Genomic DNA, 20,613 nt, shown 5'->3' with positions numbered 1-20,613 from the left:
AAAAAGAACCATTCCCCCATTCCCACCACCCCTTCTGAGTAATACCCCTCCCCACCCTCTCACTATATATAAGGGTCTGGTGACTTCTGTTTCAGTGTATCTGAAGAAGTGTGCGTGCACACGAAAGCTCATAACAATGACAAACTTAGTTGGTCTCTAAGGTGCTACTGGAAGGAATTTTTTTTATCTTGTTAACACTTTGTTATCCTCCCCCCCTCTTTTCAGGGCTTTCAAAAATAGCTGTCAGCTTAATAAAAGCCGAGTCTTTGTTTAATGATGCTACAACAGTAATAATTTTTGAGTTATATAGGGATCTATCAAAACAAAAGCACGATGAATTGAGTAAGTATATTATGTTCTGTATTTTTTTTCCTTTTGTAAAAATGCAATCCATATTACGTCACAAGCCTTAGTTTTAACTGTTGAGATCTAGGGCATACAAGCTGAAAAAGAAACATGACAGGCACAGTCACGTCACTAGCGGGTCCACCCCACAAAGAGGGATGTCTGCTGCACCAGTCCCCTCCTCACTCTAGTAACTCTGGTAGGAAGAGGAGTGCGATAGGGGCGCTCCGCCCCGGGCAGCACAATCCCAAGGGTGCCATCACAGCTGCCCCCCGCCTGCGCTGGGTGCCCCACCCGCAGAGCGCGCGCCAGCCCCGCCCCCGCCTGCTCTCCGCCCCCGGTGCCGGAGCATGAAGCTCTGCCACTGGGTTTTGTGCAGATTGGGCGAAGCCTTGGATCCACCAGAGCTTCCCAGGATGTGGATAGATAGCAGCAGATAGAGCAACACAAATGCTTTAAAAAATATGGCACAAGACAGTACTACTGGGGGAAGAAATACATCAAGCTGGGATGTAGGGTATTTTGTTGAAAAATAAGTACTTTGGGAGTCAGTTTGTTGCCTCAAGTTTTACTAAATATGGAGGTGTTGCTATTGTTTTGAAAGCTGACTTACGTTTTGAAGTTAACACCCTGCTCAGGAAAGACCTCAAAGAAGGATAAGATTTTATTTAAGGCGCCTTAGAGGGTCAGGGACAGTACATGTTCCAAATAGGAGACTATTGCTGTCAGTCTAGCAGTGGGGATGGACTCTCCTCTATCATTGTAAAGTTGATATCAGGCAGGGAGGTAAGGATTACAGAGAAGATGATGCATGTTAGGACGAGCTGAGTAAAAGGCTTACCTGCAGAAGTGATAGTTCCAGCTTCTACTTCTCACTGAGTAAGCCTCCTCCATTAAAGTTATACATGTGCACCAATGCATCAGCTTCTTGCTGGAGGGGCTGTAACGACCTTTGCACTTACCACCGTATATGGTGGTTTTGCCCTAAATTGTTGATTTGGGGGAAGGTATCTTCCTGGAAAAAAATACGGTAACTGAACAAAATTTAATATAGACCCCAGAATTGGCAGTGCCAAAGAATGTGGTCATGCAGTAAGACCTTGATTAGATGCCTTCTGTTGGCAGCACTGCTTAAAACATCTAAGCACAGAATATATTTGGAAGGGACTACAATGGAGTACAGTAACCATAACTATAAAGTGTAGTACCTAGTGTTGATAGAGAAACTGACACAAAAGCTCAAAGTCAGTCATTAGAAGTCAAGTAAAAACATACTTTCATTCTAAATTAGTATGATTTTATTAGTTTTACACATACATATCAGCCAGAACATAACAGAGGTCCACCAACACAATATGCAAAGACTTGGAATTCCTGAAACTGGTCCAAACACTGGTTTCTCCTTTTCAAGTAAATTCCCAAGGCTGGACTTGCACAGGATCTATGAACGGGACAAACAATTCATTTGAAAGCTGTTAACATTTTCAGCTGGAATATTCCGTCTCTCCAATCTATTGTATGGGGTTATGATTGGGGTTTTTAAAATTTACTACTTCTGTTGCATTTTGCTCTTTTTTTCTTGTCTAAAATATAAAATCATAATTATTTATATATAGATATATATGAAAAAGAAGTGTATAATTATAAAAGTTTCATGAATAGATTCTGTGCATGCACAGACCTAATATGTGTGACTGCATAGATGACTGTTGAAAAAACAACACCAAGAGTTGCATGTAAGCAACCTGTTCTTCTGGGTTCCAAGGAAGAAGAGGGTTCAGGGTACAATCAGTTAGGCATCATTAGTTATAATTATCTTTAAATCAGATATTGGAAAGCAGATTGTAAATAACTATTTTCTCTTTACCTTTTACAGTTAAAGAAATTTTTATAAAGTTGATTTTAAAATTTTTTGCAAGCACTGCTTTGGGATATTTTGCTTCAAGAATAGTTAGTTATTGGTTGCAACATATTTTCAATGATGGAGTAGTTGAAATAGTTCTAAGCTTCTCAATGGCATACGTTATTTTCTTCATCGGTAAGTTAAATGTCCTTGTCAAATGCAATGCATTTGAAACAGTTGTGCTTAATAGTTAATAAAACTAAATAATAGTGTTTTTTTTTTAAAATAACAATTCCCTATTTTTTCTATCCTTAGCTGAATGGCTTGGAATGTCTGGAGTTATTGCTATTTGTATTTTGGGCCTTCTTTTAGATACTGTAAGCTTTAGTCCAGGATTGGATATATTTCTTTATAAGTAAGTGCTCATAAGTAAGTGTTTATCTTTATATTTCAGTTTGAACCATTTTGAAAATTTCTGTGGTAGCTAAATGTATCCTATTTACATATTGTGTAAGGAATGTGAACTACCGTATAATAATATACAAGGCGACTGGGCGTATAAGACGACCCCCAACTTTTCATGTTAAAAAACAGAGTTTGGGGTATACTCACCCAGCCCGGGCTCCATGGCAGCTGAGGTGGCGGTGGCTGGAGCGGCGGGGAGAGCCTCCCCTCTCGCCGCACAGGAGTCCGTCATGCTTGCCACCCACGCCCAGCCCAGACTCCATGGCAGCTTTGGTGGCGGCGGCTGGAGCGGCGGGGAGTGCCTCCCTTCCCGCCACACAGGAGCCCGTCACGCTCGCCACCCACGCCCAGTCCGGGCTCCATGGCGGCTGAGGTGCAAGAAGAGCCGGGTGAGAGACGCGGGGACGCCGAAGTGGCTGCCGCTCTGACGGGAGGCTCTCCGACGGCCTCCCCTGCGTCAGAAGCCCAAGAAGAGCCTCCCCCCTCCTCCCCCCCGTGTGTTGGCGTGTGTTACGTTTTTTTCCCTTCCCCTCTCCCTCCCTGTGTGTTGGTGTGAGTTGCGTTTTTTTTCCTCCCCGCCGGCTGAACGCCCAAGCGGCTCAGCCTTTTTTTTGTAGACCAGCAGGAGCACGCGAAGAGGAGGACTGGTGCGAGGAGGAGGTACGGGCACCATGCAGCACAGGCGCAAAGTAGCATTGCGGCCGGTGGGGATGCTGAAATCGTGCTCCGCCGGGCGCGAGGAGCTAGCGGGGTCTCGGAGGCAGCGGCATGGCCGGCGGGGATGCCGAAGCGGCTGCCGTTCCGACGGGAGGCTCTCCGACGGCCTGCCCTGCGTCAGAAGCCCCAGAAGAGCTGGGTGAGAGCGGCGCTGCCGACGGGTGAGAGTACCCTGGTTTTAGTATCCGCCGTACAAGACGACCCCCGACTTTTGGGAGGATTAAAAAGGGTAAAAAAGTCGTCTTGTACCCCGCGATATACGGTAATAGGATTGAAGTCCTTGTAGAAGATTTAAAAGTGCCTTGTAGAAGCACTTTAAGTATTCAGTGCATAAAATTTCTATTGTAAACCAGATTCTCAGTGACAAATGGTACTTAAGCACTGGTAGCTACAAGAGGTAATTGATTAATAAATTATTTTTTGTCTTTGAATAATATTTTTTAAAATGTAGTATAAATAAAGCATGGTGGTTGGTTGAGTAACAACTGACTGGTTTATTAATACAGAAGTAACATTTCCTGTCAGATCTTTCAATTATTTGAAGACGCATCTAGATATGAAGCAGGAGATCTGTCGTCAGCATTTAGTAGTTTAAAGAAGGAAATGCAACCCTGGGGGACATAAAATTGGATTTGAACTGTACCATTAGGAAAGTCTCTTGTCTTTTGCAATGTGAACATTTGATTTTAAAATGTTATCACTGCAATAATATAGAATAATATTATAAATTCACATTGTGTATTCTGTATTAAGAGCCTGTGAGATACCCGGTACATTGTGATTAAGACTTGTAGGTTTACCCTTTTGAAAGTCTATGTTCTATGACTCAACAGCCCCAACGAGTAAACACTTAAATCAAATTGTAACCAATTTTATTGCAAAAGGAACCTGTACACGTTTATATCAAGTCTAATACCTTATATTTTAGCTACCAAACTACTCATTAATATACATAAATATACAGGCAAAGAATCTGTAGTTTCCTTTCCCTTCTGAGTTCAAATGGTAGATAGGAAAAATACAAACCCCATGTTCAATACTCCTGTTGAGTATTGGATTGCATTTCCTCTGGCTCTCAACTGAGTTTGGGAGGTAGAGCAAACTAAAAATCTCATGTTACCTGCTAGGAAACTTTATCTCTCTCTCTCTCTCTCTCTCTCTCTCTCTCTCTCTCTGTGTGTGTGTGTGTGTGGTTTTGCCTATGTCTAGTTTCAGCTTGTTTTGTGGAATTCTAATCCAAAATATAATCTAAAAATTATGTTTGACCAAATATTCACTGTGTTACAATGCTTTGAAATTTTGTAAGAAACCGATTTTGAAGTTGGGGTGAGGGGAGAATGCTTTTGAACTTTATATACCTTAAAGAATTATAGCTTTGCTAATAGTGAGCCCCCCTTAGCAGGGTTTAACACATGTTTTTTTTAAACAGGTTCTGGTCATTGTTGACCTTTTTGGCTCACATTATGATATTCCTTATAACAGGAATTGTGTTGGCTCAGAAGGCATTTCCATGTTTTGATTCTCATGCTATTTTTTTTATTATAACAGTCTACCTTTCGTTAAATGTTACAAGGTAAGAATTGTTTAATTTTCCTTATTGTATTGATGTTTTCTGCCAACTTACAAAGCTCACTCAGCTAATATTCTTCAGACTGCAGTCAAAATGCATTTAACTGGGAGTAAGCTACACTGAATTCACTAGGACTTACTTTTTAGGCATGTATAGGATTCGTAGATTATATATTATTTTCCAAAATTCTTAAGTCCAAGGCACACATGCTCTCACAAGCAACTGCTTGGGAGCCATGAAGAACATAAATAGGTCCGTATATTTACCAGAACTTCTAGTATTGGTGCCTCTGAACTTATTACCCAGTTTGTGGTATGAATTTGGCATAATTTTGAAAACACACTTTTATTCGAAACCTATTCCAAACCAGGCCATCATCACGCTTCTTTAACAGTTTGGACTGCAATCTGCTTTGTGAAAAGCTCCTTCTACCAGACCACCTGGTAGCACTTCTGTGATTGTAGCAGCAAGGAGGGATTCTCATCCTTGCCACCTTGAGCCCCTTTGGAGGAAGGTTGGGATATACATTTAATGAATAATAGCTTCCCTCTTTTCCTGGTGCTTTGAACACTGCTTTGGCTACAGACAATGGGAAATGTGTTTTTCTCTGAGTGTCTTATACCTCTGGAATATCAAGTGTCCGATTGACATTCATATGCCCTGGCCTAAAGGATGCTACTATAGTGGCATTCCAAGCAGTAGTGAAGGAGAAGGTGAACAAGAAACAGAGAGGCACACCTCCCCTGCTATTGCTTTTGTTGCCACCAGATACTAACTTGGGCAGCTACTAACCTTTAGGCATTACGCACTACAGGACAGCCACTAGTAACTAATGCTTAAATGTCTGTCTAGATTTTGTGTATATTGTATGTACAAGACTTTGCACTGAGTCCCACCTGCTTGACCACTTGCCCATCTGCCTCCGAGAGATTTTAGAGGACAAGCATTGCAGGAATGAAAATTATCTTAAGGTGGCTTAAGAGCAGGGACGGGGGGGGGGCGTGCCGCCCCGGGCAGCGCCCTGGGGTGGGGGGTGACACTTGGGGTGGGGGGGGCACCGCCGTGCTTGCTGGCTTAGCCAGCCGCTGGCGCCTGCCTTCCTTTTTTTCCTCCCCGCTGCCGGGCGGCCAGCGAGAAGGAGGGGTGTCAGGCTTGTCACAAGGGTGACACCCCATCCTCGCTAGCCCACCCCGCCCCTTGCGCCTGTCGCCAGCTCCGCCCGGCAGCGGGGAGAGAAGCCCTTTTAAAAAAAGAAAAGGCAAGGCAAGCCGGGGCAGCCAGCGAGGAGGAGTGTCATAAGGGTGACACCCCCCCCATCCTCGCTGCCTCCCCCCGTGGGCGGCTCTGCCTGGCAGCGGGGAGAGAAGCCCCTTAAAAAAAAGAAAAGCCAAGGCAAGCAGGCTGCTTGCCTTTGCTTTGCTTTTTTAAAAAATGGCTTTTTTCCCGCTGCCGGGGCTGGAGCAGCAGTGACGGTGCGTTGTGATGTCACGACATGATGTCACGATGCCCCGCCCCCAGGGGTGCCTCCGGTCGCCACCCCGGGTACCGAGGAGCCTTCGTACGCCCCTGCCCAAGAGCCTTTGCTTCCTTGCTTCCTGAGGAATATAAAGTTTGGCAGTTTAAATAACTTTTTGAAAATTGTGGCATTTGCCAAACTGCTAGCCTTATGAGTAATGCTTCGAGGTTAGAGGTGATAGCCCCTATACACTATTTCCGGGCCCAATATTTGTTGATTAGGACATTAATGAAACAAGTAGTGTGTGTTGCTGAATACTGTTGAAGTGAAAATATTGGGAACTAAACATTGGCACAGAGTTTCTTAATGTAAAGTAATTTTGAAGTAGACAATTTTATATGAATTAGATGTAGTGGAGGCTGGAACCTGATTTCTGAAAACTAAATTTATTCCCTTTGTGAAAAACAATTCTGTGCTTTGACTTTATTGCCATGGTAATTCATAGCTTCTGTACAAATTGACATATTTCCAAGCTGAAAACAAGATTTAAAATCTGCAGTTTCCTGAAATTATTACAGTTACCCAATCAGTACAAAGGAAGACTTCTTATTTATTTATGCATTTTGGTTTTTAGTAGGTTTGTATCTTCCTTTTTGACTAGAGTTCTCAAAGCAGTTCATAACATTTATAAAAAGCAATGGTTACATTGCACATTTAAAACAAACCACACATTTCAAATGTAGTAGGAGCAGGAGCATCTCATTTTCTGTCTGTGTGCTTCCCTATCTCCTGGATTCCTTCTCTTAGGGAATTACTGTTAAATGGCCCTATGCTAGGCTAGGGGAAGGGACAGCCCAGCTGCAGCAGGAGCAGACACCTGAAGTTCTCTTTGCATACCTTTGTAAGTTAAAAGAGGGATATGCACTTGCTCCACTACATTGCTGATTTTTTTGCCTAAGCATATGTTAATAGTTAGGCTCAACATTTTTTGTTCTAGAAGGGGATTGTTGAAAATTGACACCAGTTTTAGCCATGCTCTTATGACTTAATTATTGGTTCCCTATTACCCCTGTTGTGAGGTTAAAGAGATGAATCCCCACACACCTTGAAATGTAACTCCCAGAATTTGTGTTACTCCAGATTTAAGCTGGAAAATCTCTTTTACTATTTAAACTAATGAAGCAACTTTCTGAACATACTGAAGATTTTTTGTTTCTAGCGTTGTCAAATTTCATATTATATCAAAAGGAAACAATAGGGGTTTTACCCACCTAAGTCATTGAGCAAGCAGAATAGATTCTGCTAACACAGTGGAATTTCACTCCCCCCCCCCTTCTCCCACCATGCAGCCCAGGCCATATTTGGAGGCAGGGGGAGAGAAGGGGGAAGTTCTGTTAGATGAGTGGAAGTTGTCCCACTGAACAGATTGATATAGTTTAGGGATGGGCAATATTTTGGCTTAGGCTGGATGTTTGTATTGCCCCATCTCATGGACGAACTTCGGTAGGACAACCCACCTGCCAATCACATGTCATTGTGATGTCAGAGGTCTATCAATTGGGAATTGTGTACAGACTCAACTATAGGTTAACAATGGTTAATGGGAATGTGTTCTCTGATATCAGAGATTACTGGTGCTCTACCCCAAATAATTCAGGATGATTTTAGACAACAAGAGAGAGTACTGCTGTTCAGTTGAAAAGCAATTTTTAGAAAAATATGTAAATATAGAATGCTGGACTTCCTCATCTTCTTAAGAGTATAGTGAAAAAATAGTAAGATGGAATCAGCTCCTCATGACACACAATTTAAAGCAGTGATTCCTCATGTAGTTCTGGTAGTTTAAGCCATGCTACCATTAGCCAGGGGGAAAAAAAACATGTCCCCCCTTGGCTAAGCCCACAATCTTTTTGTTTAACCAGAGTATGCTTTCTTAAATGTTTGCTTAGTTTGTTAACATAGTGTTTTAAGATTTAAATGCATTTTTGCATTTATTATTATTTTATTCAGGGCTTTGGTTGTTTTTGTGTTGAGCCCTTTTTTGAGTCGTCTTGGCTATGGATTTAATTGGCGTTGGGGAGCTGTTTTGATTTGGAGCGGAATAAGGGGCACCTTCACTTTGAACATGGCTCTTGGAATTAGCCAAACAAAAAGCAAAACTTACAATGAGTTGGAAATTAAGAACACGGTAAAGTAAGATCATTATTTTTGGAAAGCATTATCAATTTGTACTAGAAGCCTGCTTGAAAATCTATATAGAAAGATGTGTTTATTTCTGAAGCCATATTTTACAGTTTATGTACTTGTACAGATATTGGGAATGTAGGTATGCCATTAATTTTTTCATTAAAGGTATGCACAACATATTACAGAAAGTATAATTCTGACCTTTCCAAAGAAATAAATATGCAATTGCTTGCATTGAAAAGAGGTTAAAATCTAATACATATAATTGCTAATCTGTCTTTAAGACAGCAGTCGGGAACATTTTTCAGCCCAAGGTACCATCTTCTGGGGTTTGCATGTCTATGGTAGGTAAGGGCAGAGATGAAAGTGGGCTGAGCAATAGATATGACTCTTCCCTTTGCACTCTTTCCTACATGCCAGACAAAAGTCTGATGTTTCTGCACACACATGCACCTCTATCCTCCATCTAGATGAGCAAAAGGCATTTTCACAGTTCAAGGACACATTTTAGCCAGGCATTTGAACATAAGAAAGGCCTGCTGGATCAGGCCACTGGTCCAGCATCTTGTTCCCATAGTGGCCACCCAGGTGCATGTGGGAAACCCTTAAATGCCCGTGGGAAACCACAGCTTTTGTAGGTGAGATTCTTGTCTTTGGGGAAATTGCAGGGGTTGGCAAAAGCTCTTGAGGGTGAAGAACAGGGCCCATGAGGAGTGTGGCCTGACAAAAGGGTATGCCCTAGTCCTGAGAACCGAGTAGGAGGGGCAGATTCAACCCCTGGGCCTGAGATTCCCCACTCATGCTGAAAGATTGCGTAATATTCTTTCCATTTCCCCCCTTGCAGTTTGTGGCCTGTTGTAAAATCTACCTTTCTAGAACTTAAAACTCAGTATTTTCTTGTTAGGAAAGTCCCCTTAGCACAGTTAGTGTGCCTGTAGAAATGGTTAGTATCTGGAATGTGATTGAGGGAGTACAATGAGCACCTATGGATTGTGCTTCTTGCATCACTGGATTTGATACAACTTTGTCTGTCCACAACAGTGCCTTTTGTGACTTTCCTAATATACATATATATTTTACATGGCAGGTTAAGTGCTTCCTTGCAATCAAAAAGTTGAGCATGAAAAGTACTGTACTCATTTTCCTTTTTTACCTAGCAGCAAACCTCCCAGTTAGCTAACAATAAAATAAAATAAACACACAGTAAACATACCATTTTTGAAAAATAAGGAGGCAGTGGTGACTGAAATAGGTATTGTGTTCCAGCACTTGATCTCTGCTTAGTTAGAACAGGGTTGGTCCTCCCCCCGCCTCACCTTGGCAAGGAAACCAAGGTGATGCGTGTGAGAGAGAATGAATGAGTGAATATGTGTGTGTGATACACTAAGTGTGTCCAGACATGCCCAATGGCAATGTGGCCCCTGAGTGCATTGCTGCATTGGCCCTTGGGAGCAAAAAGGTTGCCCACTCCTGCAATGCCTAATACAGAAAACTGTGATGGAATCCCCAGTGTTGTGCTTTAAATCAAAACCAACCTTTAAAATGGGTATAGGGTGCCCAACCACTATGTATAGTGAGGCCTCCTGAGGCAGCTGATTTGGGCTGTCATGAAAGGACAGCAACTTGTGAACCATTTCATTTACTATTACTTGTATTTTTACTGCTAGGAAGGGGGATAGGTGCTCTGAAGTGCACAAAACATAACCTGTAGACCATGAAATCTCATGTCATCATTTTGTGACTGCTTCGCCCCCGCGCTGACATTTTGTGACTTGGTCTGCCTTGCACCCACCACTATTTTGTTATTGAAGGGCCTCAGTCTTTTCCAGCCCTCTCAAGTGGTCCCTAAAAGTAGAAAGTTTGACAACAGCAGCCGTAGATCATATTTGACAAATGTCCGAAAGACACCTTAAAATATATTCTGGAGGTTTGAGCTGTAGTATTGCCTCACTGTAAGTTGAGAACATTAAGATGCATTGAACGCAGTCGGCTTACTTCTGATTAAACATTTGTAGGGTTTCATCATACTTTTGTATCCTGCTCTTTTCCTAAGATGTTTAGGGCTGATACAGATGATTTGCTTTTTCTTTCAATAACTCTGTCAGAGTGGTTATGGTAAGAAATGGTTTAGTGCCACGCATTAAGCTTCATGGTTCTGCATGGGCTTGAAGTCTGGGCTCTGAAACCAAATCAGATGCAATGGCTGGAACTTTTAAACAGAGAAAAATATATAAGTAAAAATAAGCATTTTTAAAAGGGGGGGGGGGAGATTCCAAAGGTACTTAAAATTCCAGTAGGCATTACTTCTCTGCCAAGTGAGAGAGTGCAATTTGCAGTGGAAAAGTGGTATGTTGGGTCAGTGCTTGACCATTCTGCAGGCATTAGAATGACTGCTATTGAAAAGGTCAGCCCTGGACTGAATGGGTTGTAGCAAGTTTTGCTCAATTGCAAATACAGTGGTACCTTGGTTTGCAACTGCTTTGGATTACAACCGTTTTGGATTACAACCACGTCAAACCCGGAAGTGCGTGTCCCTTTTTTTGGATTACAACCCATTTTTTTGGATTACAACCCATTTTTTTGGGGGGGAGGCCCCATTGGTGAAAGTGCGCCTTGGGTTACAACCTGTTTTGGTTTACAACCGGACCTCCAGAACAGATTATGGTTGTAAACCAAGATACTACTGTACTTCCTTTCTTGGGAAAGTGACTGAGACAGTTCTGGCAGAACAACTGCAGACAATCCTGAATGAGACTAATATCTAATCTTTGACAGTCTGGGTTCAGGCCTGGATTTGGGACTGAATGAGCCTTGCTTGACCTTATGGATGACTTTTATAGCGAGGGAATGCGACTCTGCTATTTCTGGTTGAATTCTTGGCAGTCTTCAATACCATTGATCACGATATCCTTCTGAACCGACTCTGCAGGATAGGTATCAGTGGCAGTGTATTCCGATGACAATGCTCCTGCAGGGTCATGTCCAAAGAGTAGCATTGGGAGAGTGCACTTTGCCCCCCGGTGCTTATGCTATGTAGTGCCATAGGACACTATTTTGCCCCCAGTGTATTCAACACCTGGCTTTCCTGCTGCTACTTTGCTGAGAAGGAGCAGCCACCAGGTTTTTGCCATATTAGGTGATATTGTAATGTGTAGTTACGGCTGCTTTCCATTGTTCTGTGCTGAACTCCCAAAGTACTATTATAAAGTGACATAAAATGTAATGTTATATTGCTGCTTTTACTAGTTATGATAGAGATGCTAATTGCTCAAACCTTTTGTGTTTCAGTTATTACTGCATTCAGGAACCGCATCTTTGTTGACCTTGATGATTAATTCTTCCACTGTGAAAAGGCTGGTTACAACACTAGGTAATACTCTCAACATTTCTTCCTTTGTTTATTAAAATAAAAATTAATGTGTTTTATTCATACTTCAGCCCTATTTAAGCATATATATATATATATATATATATATATATATATATATATATGAATATGATTTAAACGGGATAGGAAGACCAGTTTTCTGCATGCTGACCCCACTCCCAATTTCCTTGTGCTCACTGGGCATGCCCATTCCATCCCTGGCCCTCTTGGATGGTCTGAAGGGGGCTTGTAAGCATGTTCAGATGCACAGTCTTTCAGCCTTCCTCACAACTGGGAGCCCTGATGAGGTAGGGTTCTATTCCCCAGCCATGCTGTAGTCTCTTTGTTGTATCAGTGTCAGCACCAGGTGTCTGTCCACATGTGTACAGGCACATAGGCATGTGTGGGAGCACTAGTTGGTTAAATGCTAATTTTGATGGGAGTAAAATAAAAAAGGGAGAAAATGGGCAGTGGCTGGCTGAGTATGAGGGAAGGAAAAGAAAGAATGGGAAGGAGGGAGGCAAAAGAGATGGGTAGATTGGGAGAGAGGAAAAGTGCGTACTCTGCATCCAGTTTATCTTATCAGACATTAGGACTGAAATCAGGATAATATTGTTATATGGTTGGGAGGGGGCATTCTGGATGATACCTGTGGGTCCCTTCAAAACCCATGATCCTGTATATATGAGGCTAGAATCTGTATGAGGAAACTTGCTGAATCAGTCACACCAGGCCCTTTGACGTGGTAATTGCCTTTGCTACTCAGCTAAGCACCCCATCATCATCATAACGGATGTTCTGTTGCCATAGAGATAAACGGGGGACACTTTCCCCACCTCATCTGACTGGATGCCATGTCATCCTAGGATGGAGAACAATAGGTTGCAGGGGGGGGGGAGGCAGGAGACTGTGTGAGAGTTTGGGCTGATGCTGGAAGCTGGAGAAACAGCAGCATGTGTGCTCTGTGCTGGCCTGGACTCAACAGCTGTGGTTTGGGGCTTCCATAGAACTCTAATGGGGAAGCAAGATATGTTGGGATGCTACTGCTGTGAGCCCATCCATCCTAAGCATAGGTTGTTTATACTGTATGTGTAAACAAAACCATATATCTTAAAGGCACCACAGCCTCCATTGACCTTAAGTCCAAGGAAACCGAACCTTGGGTAAGCGCTGAAACCCCTGGAGTCTCTTGCTACTTAGAGATTGGGTAGCGTGCAACAATATATTACAATATATACCGGTATACAGTAACTGGAGCAATTCTTGTATTTATCTTGTATCCTTACTTATTACTAATGAAAATGATGGACAAGTTTAGGTTCTGGTTTTCTCTCCATTGCAGAGTTTGAATATTATACTGGACTAAGATCTATTTTGTTGATAGGATAAATCTAAAATTCAGTGTTCTGTAGTTGGCAAAAATTTAGACTTCCAATATTGAAGTACAGTTCATGTGACTCTCCAGCATCCAACACACATTAGCTTTCAGAAGTGTCCAGAACTACCTCACTGAATAAGTTTATTGTATTAACTTAAAGATAAGACCAAATTAATTCTATCAATAACATGGATACATCCTAAAGAATTTGATAAGAGCACCTGCGAAATATGTGAATCAGAATTATATGTTTCCTACACGATACCTCTAGCAAATGCATGTCTGTGGGGGAAGATGATTTTCTGCTCGGTAATCTGGATTTCTAAATCAACAGGTACAGAGGCAACTGGTGTAAGAGTTGCTTTCAATTGTAGGTATATGTTCTCTTTTAGAATGATGCAACTTCAGACTTGCAGCATAGCTCAAGCACTCATGAATCTGGAATTAGATGAAGGCTATAAATGATAAAGAGTTTCACACACTACTCCATAGCGCTTCTTAATGTGAAGCAGTCCTTTCTAGTGTTAAAGATCTTTAGAACTGAAAGTGCATGCGAGAGAGCATTGTGTGCATCCTCCATGGCACTGCCCTATGCTTAATGAGCTAAAGTGCTATAGGAGCTCTAGACAGAGCCCTGTTTTTCTCTTATCTTGTTTTAAAAGAATTACAGACTGCTATAGAGAGAAAAACATACATGTAGTTCCAGTGCTATTCTATAGATGCACAGGGACAGTTTGCCATGCATGTGGTTTCTTGGGTAACTACACTTTCCCACATTAAAGTGGCAAATTGCCTATCATGGCCTTTGGTAAGACCTTATGAATAATCCCTCTACCATTATCCATATGCTTTTCCTGAAATTGTCATTACAGTATGTCTTTATGTATATACCCCACCCTTCAAATAAAAATGTCTAAGTCTGCTGTCACAGACCTTTGCTGCTCTCTTGTAAATCTTATTATGATCATTGAATTACTTTTCTGTTTCTATAGGCCTTTGTAATATTACTCTTCCAAAACGTATGGCAATGCATAACGCTGTTCAGCGAATCAGACAAATGGAAGCCAATGCATTTGCAATGCTAAAACTTGATAGATTTTTGGCTGATGCAAACTGGACAATGGCTGAAGAAGCAATTAAAATAGATTATCCTTATAAAGTGAGTATCTTTCAGTTAGTGTTAAATAAACATAACTTAGAAAGTGTGCAAAACCAAATGCAAGGTGGGCTCATAGCCTGAGCTCACTTGTCCATTTGCTTGCCCAGAACAGAGCCACCTATCATTTGCCATGCTAAGGCTGGTGCCTGCCCTGCTCTTCAAAAGGAAGCGACAGGGTATGACACTTGTTGGGCCAACCTCAGGTCATGCTTAGCCATGCAATTCACCTGCTATGTCTTTCTTAAAAGAATTTGGCAGAAGCAGCAACTTGAGTTCAAATTATTCATCTGACAGCAAAGACTGAGACATAGAAGGTGCTGGACTAAATACTTCCAAGAAGGGCCACAGATTTTGAGGAATCTCTCATTGCCTGTCTTAGCTCTTTTTTCCCCCTAGGTAAGGGTCCCAGCTGAGAAACAGGTATATAGCCTATTGGGGATTTGTGTTAGGAACAGAGTCCACTTGAACATTTATTTATTTATTTGTAAACATATTTGTAAACTGCAATTTTCTATAAATATCAAAATGGTTCATAATAATTGTAACACAATAAAAACCACATAAAATGAAAGTAGATCACCAGCTGACTATTAAGGAAAATGTTTTTCATCAATTATCTGCATAAGCCTGGCAGCAAAGAAAAGGTTTCAGCAAATGTCTGAAGGTTAAGCTAGAAGGTGCCTGTACCCCTTCCATATCCAAGTAGCAGAGCCTGGTCAAGCATAGGTCAGGTTTGAGTAATGGAAGGTCAGACACAGAAGTCTGGATAAGCAAGATCAGAAAGCAATAATACAGTCATACCTTATGTTGCGTTAGGTTCATGTTGTGTCTTTTTGGCTTGCGAACGTGGCAAACCCAGAAGTGTATGCTTCCGGGTTTCGCCGTGCGCATGTGCACAGAAGCATTCTGTGCGCTTCGCACATGTGCAGAAGCGCTCTATTGTGCTTTCGCAGAAGCGCCGCTCTAGTTGTGGACTTTTGGGGGTGCGAACGGCACCTCGGAACGGATTGTGTCCGCAACTAGAGGTACCACTGTAATAATAAAGGTGTGTGTTTTGTTTTTGTTTTTTAAGTACACAAGAGATAGCAGAACAAAACTATCCAATAAGTCAGGGGCAGCATAACCGCTTAACTAAGCCATAGGGGTGCTGGAATAAAAACATTTTCACCTGGTTTATAAACACTATTAAGGATGGAGCCAGCAGATCTTCTGGGGCAGGGAGTTTCACAGGCTGGACACCACTGCAGAAATTCCCTCACACATCCCAACCAGCAGCACTTCTGATGATGTGGAAAAGTTGTCTCCAAACAATCTGAGTGGATAGGCAGAATCATGTGAGAGGAGACTGATGTGTTTCCTCACCATACTGACATATTCTGGAATGCAATCAAGCCAAAGTTAAGCCCACTCTTTGAGCTCCTGTCTGGGGTGCAATCTCGCCCTCAGGATTGTGGGTGCCCGTTGCCGCAATGCAGATGTGCAAAGGGTGCCTCGCTGGCTGGCTGCGGAGGGCAGAGCTGAACTGATTCTCGGAGGCAGTACCGCTGCCACCTGCTGGCTTTTCTCATTGACTTTGTGGGTGTTCTGCCCCCACAATTACCGTAAGACTAGGGTTTTCCCCTAAAAAATTATGTCAAAAATTAAGGAGCATCCTTATACATGGGGCCATCTCTCCCCATTTTCTAAAATCTGTGTCCCCCAAAATAGGGGGCGTCTTATACATGAGGGCATCTTATAGATGAAAAAAATACAGTATATTATTGTGGGTGTCCAGGCACCCATGGCCCCCTAGAGTTGGCTCCTATGACTCCTGTGTGTGATTTAAACAAAACTGGCCCTGCTGCACTGTAGTGTGAATCAGTGACTTCAGGCAGCACCATGAGCGGGGTAGATAAGACAGGATTTTAGTGTGTGAATGCTGCAGCAAGACTTTGTAAATTGTTGACTCTAGTAGAGTATAAAAGTGCTCAACTTCCATTGGATTGTGCCCAAAATGTTTAGATTCTTCAATTAATTTAATATTATCCTTGGTTTGATATTGAGATTTCAATCAATGTATATTCTGTTTTTCTTATCCCCCCCTTGTGCAGTTAGATTCAGAAGAAGTTGATCAACTGATCAAATCACTTAGATGTCCAGAATGTAATGCCAATGTTACATTTGAAGGAAGTTCTCAACAAATTGCTGACATAATGGAAGAAGCCAGATTACGTCTTTTAACTGCACAAATAGTTTGTACTTTTAATTCTATTGGCCTTTTATTGATGTAATTTCAGGATTATAATTACTTAACAATATAATTGAACATTTTATGGTGGTTCAGAACGAAAAGTCCAAATTCTATAGAACGTTTGAATCTTAAGATCTATGTTTTACTGTGAATTCAAAATACATTGTCTCTAGTGTGGTCCATAGTTATTAAAAATACAATATTAAGTGTCCACATAATTAAGGTAGAGAAATCTTTCTCTTTATCTGTCTTTATAACTACCTCTTTATTCCTAGGAAATAGTTAGTTGTTAATCTGAGAATTAGTTCTAATGTTGGGCATTTCCCCCCAAAAGTTTTATTGGAAGTCACTCTTTGCTGTAGGATGCCTAATCAGAACAATTTAGTGCGTTGACTACTCTGTACCTGCCTACCCCACATTTCTTTCTTGTGATCAAACCAGTTAAAGCAGGGGTCCTCAAACTAAGGCTCACAGGTCGGATTCGGCCCGCCAGGGTCCTGGACCCAGCCCGCCTGGCAACTGCAGAACCCGCTGCTGTATAACAGCGGCAGACTCCCTGATGAGGCAGGTGGCACAAGGACGGATGAGGCGGCGCAGCTCCAGGAGGCCCCCTGGCTTGCGCGCACGCGCATCCAGCGGTGTGGGCAAGGGACAGGGTGAGCATACAAGGAGGGCAGGCTGTGCGGCTCCTGGTGCTCTTATAGAGGCGCTGCGCTGCCTCCACGTGCGAGTGCCTTGCTGGGTGGCATCTGTGCGGCTCCTGCCCGTTCCTCCAATCACCAGTGCCACTGCTGCCCTGATTTCCTGATGCGCCCAACCTGGTGCAAGGGAGGTTCTTGGGTGCCCGCTCCTCTGCCTGCATGCCGAGGAGCCGCGCGCACCCTGCACCTCTGCCCAGTAAGTTGCACCTTGCCCGGTTGGGGTGGGTGGTGGCGGGGGAGCGGGAGGAGATCCACATGAGGAAAGATCTGGATGATGCAGGATTGTCCCATATTTCAGTGTGGTCCTAATAAAGGCATGGCTCAGATATGGGGATCCTAACCACGTCTACTCAGAAGTAAGTCCCATTGCTGAGTAAGTGCCTGTAGGATTGCAGCCTTCAAAATTTTAAAATGTATTTTTAATCTTTTGTTATAAGCCGCCCAGAGTGGCGGGGGAAACTCTTTTTACATTTTTTTTTTTTTTTTACAAAGGACAGTTTCATCTGTCGAGTGTGGGGTGTTCCTGCCACTACTGCTCACTTTGCAAAGTTTTAAGTGCTGCAAATTCCACTGGGAGTGATAGAACTTGATTTGCCATCACACTTTAAGAATTGTAGAGAAAAAGTGGAGTGGCTGCAAATCCCCATTTAAGAGGCAGTGCTGCAGACCTTGAACCACAGTATAAGGAATCTGCAGGACACATGTTCTGATATGCACATGAATTGAGATGGTGTGGATGAGATTAGTCCACTTTGGACTCTAGAGTTTGACAGAATCAATCCCCTTCTTTGTTTTCTTATGAAGCATGGTATCGTTATAAGTGGCACAATCCTAGAAAAGTCTACTGAGGAAGTAGTCCCACCAGCCAAGTGCATGATGCTGCCTGAAAAATCAGTTGTTGCCTGAGATGATTACACTGTAACTGCAGACAATTTTCAAACCAAAATATAATAGTGTTGTATCTTATTACAGTGTTGTAAAATGCTTAGGCCCAATATTGGATTTTTCTGCATTGCTAAATCATACAATCAGCATTTCACATTTGAAGATAGGGACATGCTTGTAATGTCCTTTCCAATATGAAGGATTACTGGCTGCACTCTGTCCACTTCACCCCACTCTATTGCACACACTGTTACATATCACTGAAAGTTCTGTTTCACCTGCTGTATAGTATTAGTTTGCCCACTAAGGTGTTGTGTTTTTTGTTTTTTGTTTTTTTGCTTTTGCCAGTGATTAGTATCAGACTAGGATGGGGAGAAAGGATCAAACTGGGTGTCTTTGGGCCAGTCACTATCTTTCATCCTAATGTACCTCATAGGGGTGATGTGAGGATAAAAATGAAATGGTGTATTCCACCTTTAGCTTTGGAAGGTGGAAAGGTGGAATTAGTGCTGTTTTTCTAGAAAAAAGAGTGCTGTAACTCACAATTAACGCCTCCCTTGTTCTTTTATAATGCCAATGGTGCCCACCTGAGAGGTGCTGGAACTGAGTTCCGGCAAGTTCCGGCTGAAAAAAAAGCCCTGAGTGGAATATATATTTAATTACATAAATCCCAATCCTCCATCAGAGCCAAGAAAGGCTCAAGCTCTGGAAGGGTAATGATTACCTCCCACATTCAAATACTTTTGAAGTCTGTTTCTTGGATTAGAAATCTAGGAATGTTCTGTTCAAAGGAGTGGTCATAGCCAGAATGTACTTCAAGCCTTGGTGGAAGTTGTGGTTTAATAGAGGGGACGGATCTCTGGGCCTCCACATGTTGGACTTCAGTTCCCAACATTATCCCTGCCCATTGGCCACAGGTTCCCCACTCCTTCTATAGAAGTTCAGGTCCAAGCAGAACCTTGGACAGTTGCAAATGGCATTCAGGCTCACACATGTATGGCCAACTCAAATGTTGCTTCAGCAGTGGTTTAGAGTTCCCTGAGGATTAAATAGGGATGCTGCTCAGAGTAATTAGCTCACCACCACCCTGAAAAAGACATTTTGTAATTAAATAAGTTTTTCTCAGTTGAGCTGGGAATTAGTTCTTATGGTACCATGGAGACTGACTCTGTTGCTGCTTTCAAGATGAAAGCATAAGGTTAGTGTTACATCTCAGGAGGTTCACATGTGCTGGGGCTTTAGGAGAGTGGGATGACTGAAGATACATGCTGAGGACAATTTCTTCCCTCTACTCTGGTTCCTCAGAGTCTCTGGGCTCACTCCCTGAATGAGGTGAGTTTGAACCTGATATCGTGACAAGGAAATCTTAGAAATGTCTACTCTTTATCAATGCTGGTACCAGAGGGGTGCAGAACAAACACACATAAACTGCAACCAACTCATAAAATTAACAAGATATGCTAACAAGAAAGCAGCTAAAAACAACAGGAGAATAATCACCTTACATAATCTACAAATAAAAAAGTCTTAACCTAGTGCCAAAATGATGTCAGTTCACAGATGGAGTGCCGTCTCTATTCCCGCATCACCATAAAGTGAGCTTCCCTCAGTGATAGAAAATTGAGACTAGCTTCTTCCAAAAATATTAGTACATGAACATACTGGAATAGGAAGAGGTGCTTCAGTTATGAACTAGTCTGAGAAATGCATAAGCTGAAGACTCATATCTGAATGCATCAAGTGATGATCTACATGTGGGATTAATGTTTTGTGCAGAATGCACAAAAAGTATACATTTCCTACAAAAAAGACACAAAACTTTGGATTCCTGAGTATGCTAAAGCTATCCAATATTAGAAGCCCTGGGGAAGGCAGCTGTCTTTAAAAAAACAAAAACAAACCACAGGTTGCATGTGGGGAAAATGTGAAGCACTACATAAAGAACTTTCATGTAACCTCAATGTTTTTAATAGAGTTAATTAACAGTTTAACTAGCATGCATGCAGAGGCAGATAGATAGCTATGTTGTTCAGTAGGTAGATAATGCATGTTGCTGAAGAAAGCAACAGTTATTTCATTTAGTATATACATTATTTTTTTCAAATTATAGGCCAGTTATCAGAAGCAATACAACAGTGGAATGCTGAACCAAGATGCTGCCCAAACATTAATAGGTGCAGCAGAAAGCTATGTTGATATTGAAGGAAAGTAAGTGCTGTTTTTTAAAGAAAGAAAAAGATAAGTGTTGTATGATTTTTAATATTGTTGCAGACCTCCCGCCAACCACCTGAATGAAGATCACACACTACT

General features: G+C 42.2%; 1 protein-coding gene across 1 annotated transcript in view; it reads left to right on the top strand.

The window, feature by feature from the left end:
* The window catches only part of LOC117050555 (sodium/hydrogen exchanger 10-like), a 67,445-nt gene that overhangs the window by 11,078 nt on the left and 35,754 nt on the right, over positions 1-20,613 (top strand). The window contains exons 5-13 of the mRNA XM_033156183.1: positions 226-342; positions 2,222-2,383; positions 2,504-2,603; positions 4,800-4,943; positions 8,407-8,584; positions 11,872-11,953; positions 14,321-14,487; positions 16,578-16,718; positions 20,414-20,511. Of these exons, the coding sequence (XP_033012074.1) occupies positions 226-342; positions 2,222-2,383; positions 2,504-2,603; positions 4,800-4,943; positions 8,407-8,584; positions 11,872-11,953; positions 14,321-14,487; positions 16,578-16,718; positions 20,414-20,511 (1,189 nt within the window). The remainder of the gene's footprint in view (positions 1-225; positions 343-2,221; positions 2,384-2,503; positions 2,604-4,799; positions 4,944-8,406; positions 8,585-11,871; positions 11,954-14,320; positions 14,488-16,577; positions 16,719-20,413; positions 20,512-20,613) is intronic.

This window comes from Lacerta agilis, chromosome 1 (genome assembly GCF_009819535.1).
Source record: "Lacerta agilis isolate rLacAgi1 chromosome 1, rLacAgi1.pri, whole genome shotgun sequence".
Lineage (NCBI taxonomy): Eukaryota > Metazoa > Chordata > Lepidosauria > Squamata > Lacertidae > Lacerta > Lacerta agilis.
Note: the sequence above shows the minus strand (reverse complement) of the source record. Positions and strands in the feature narration are given on the sequence as shown.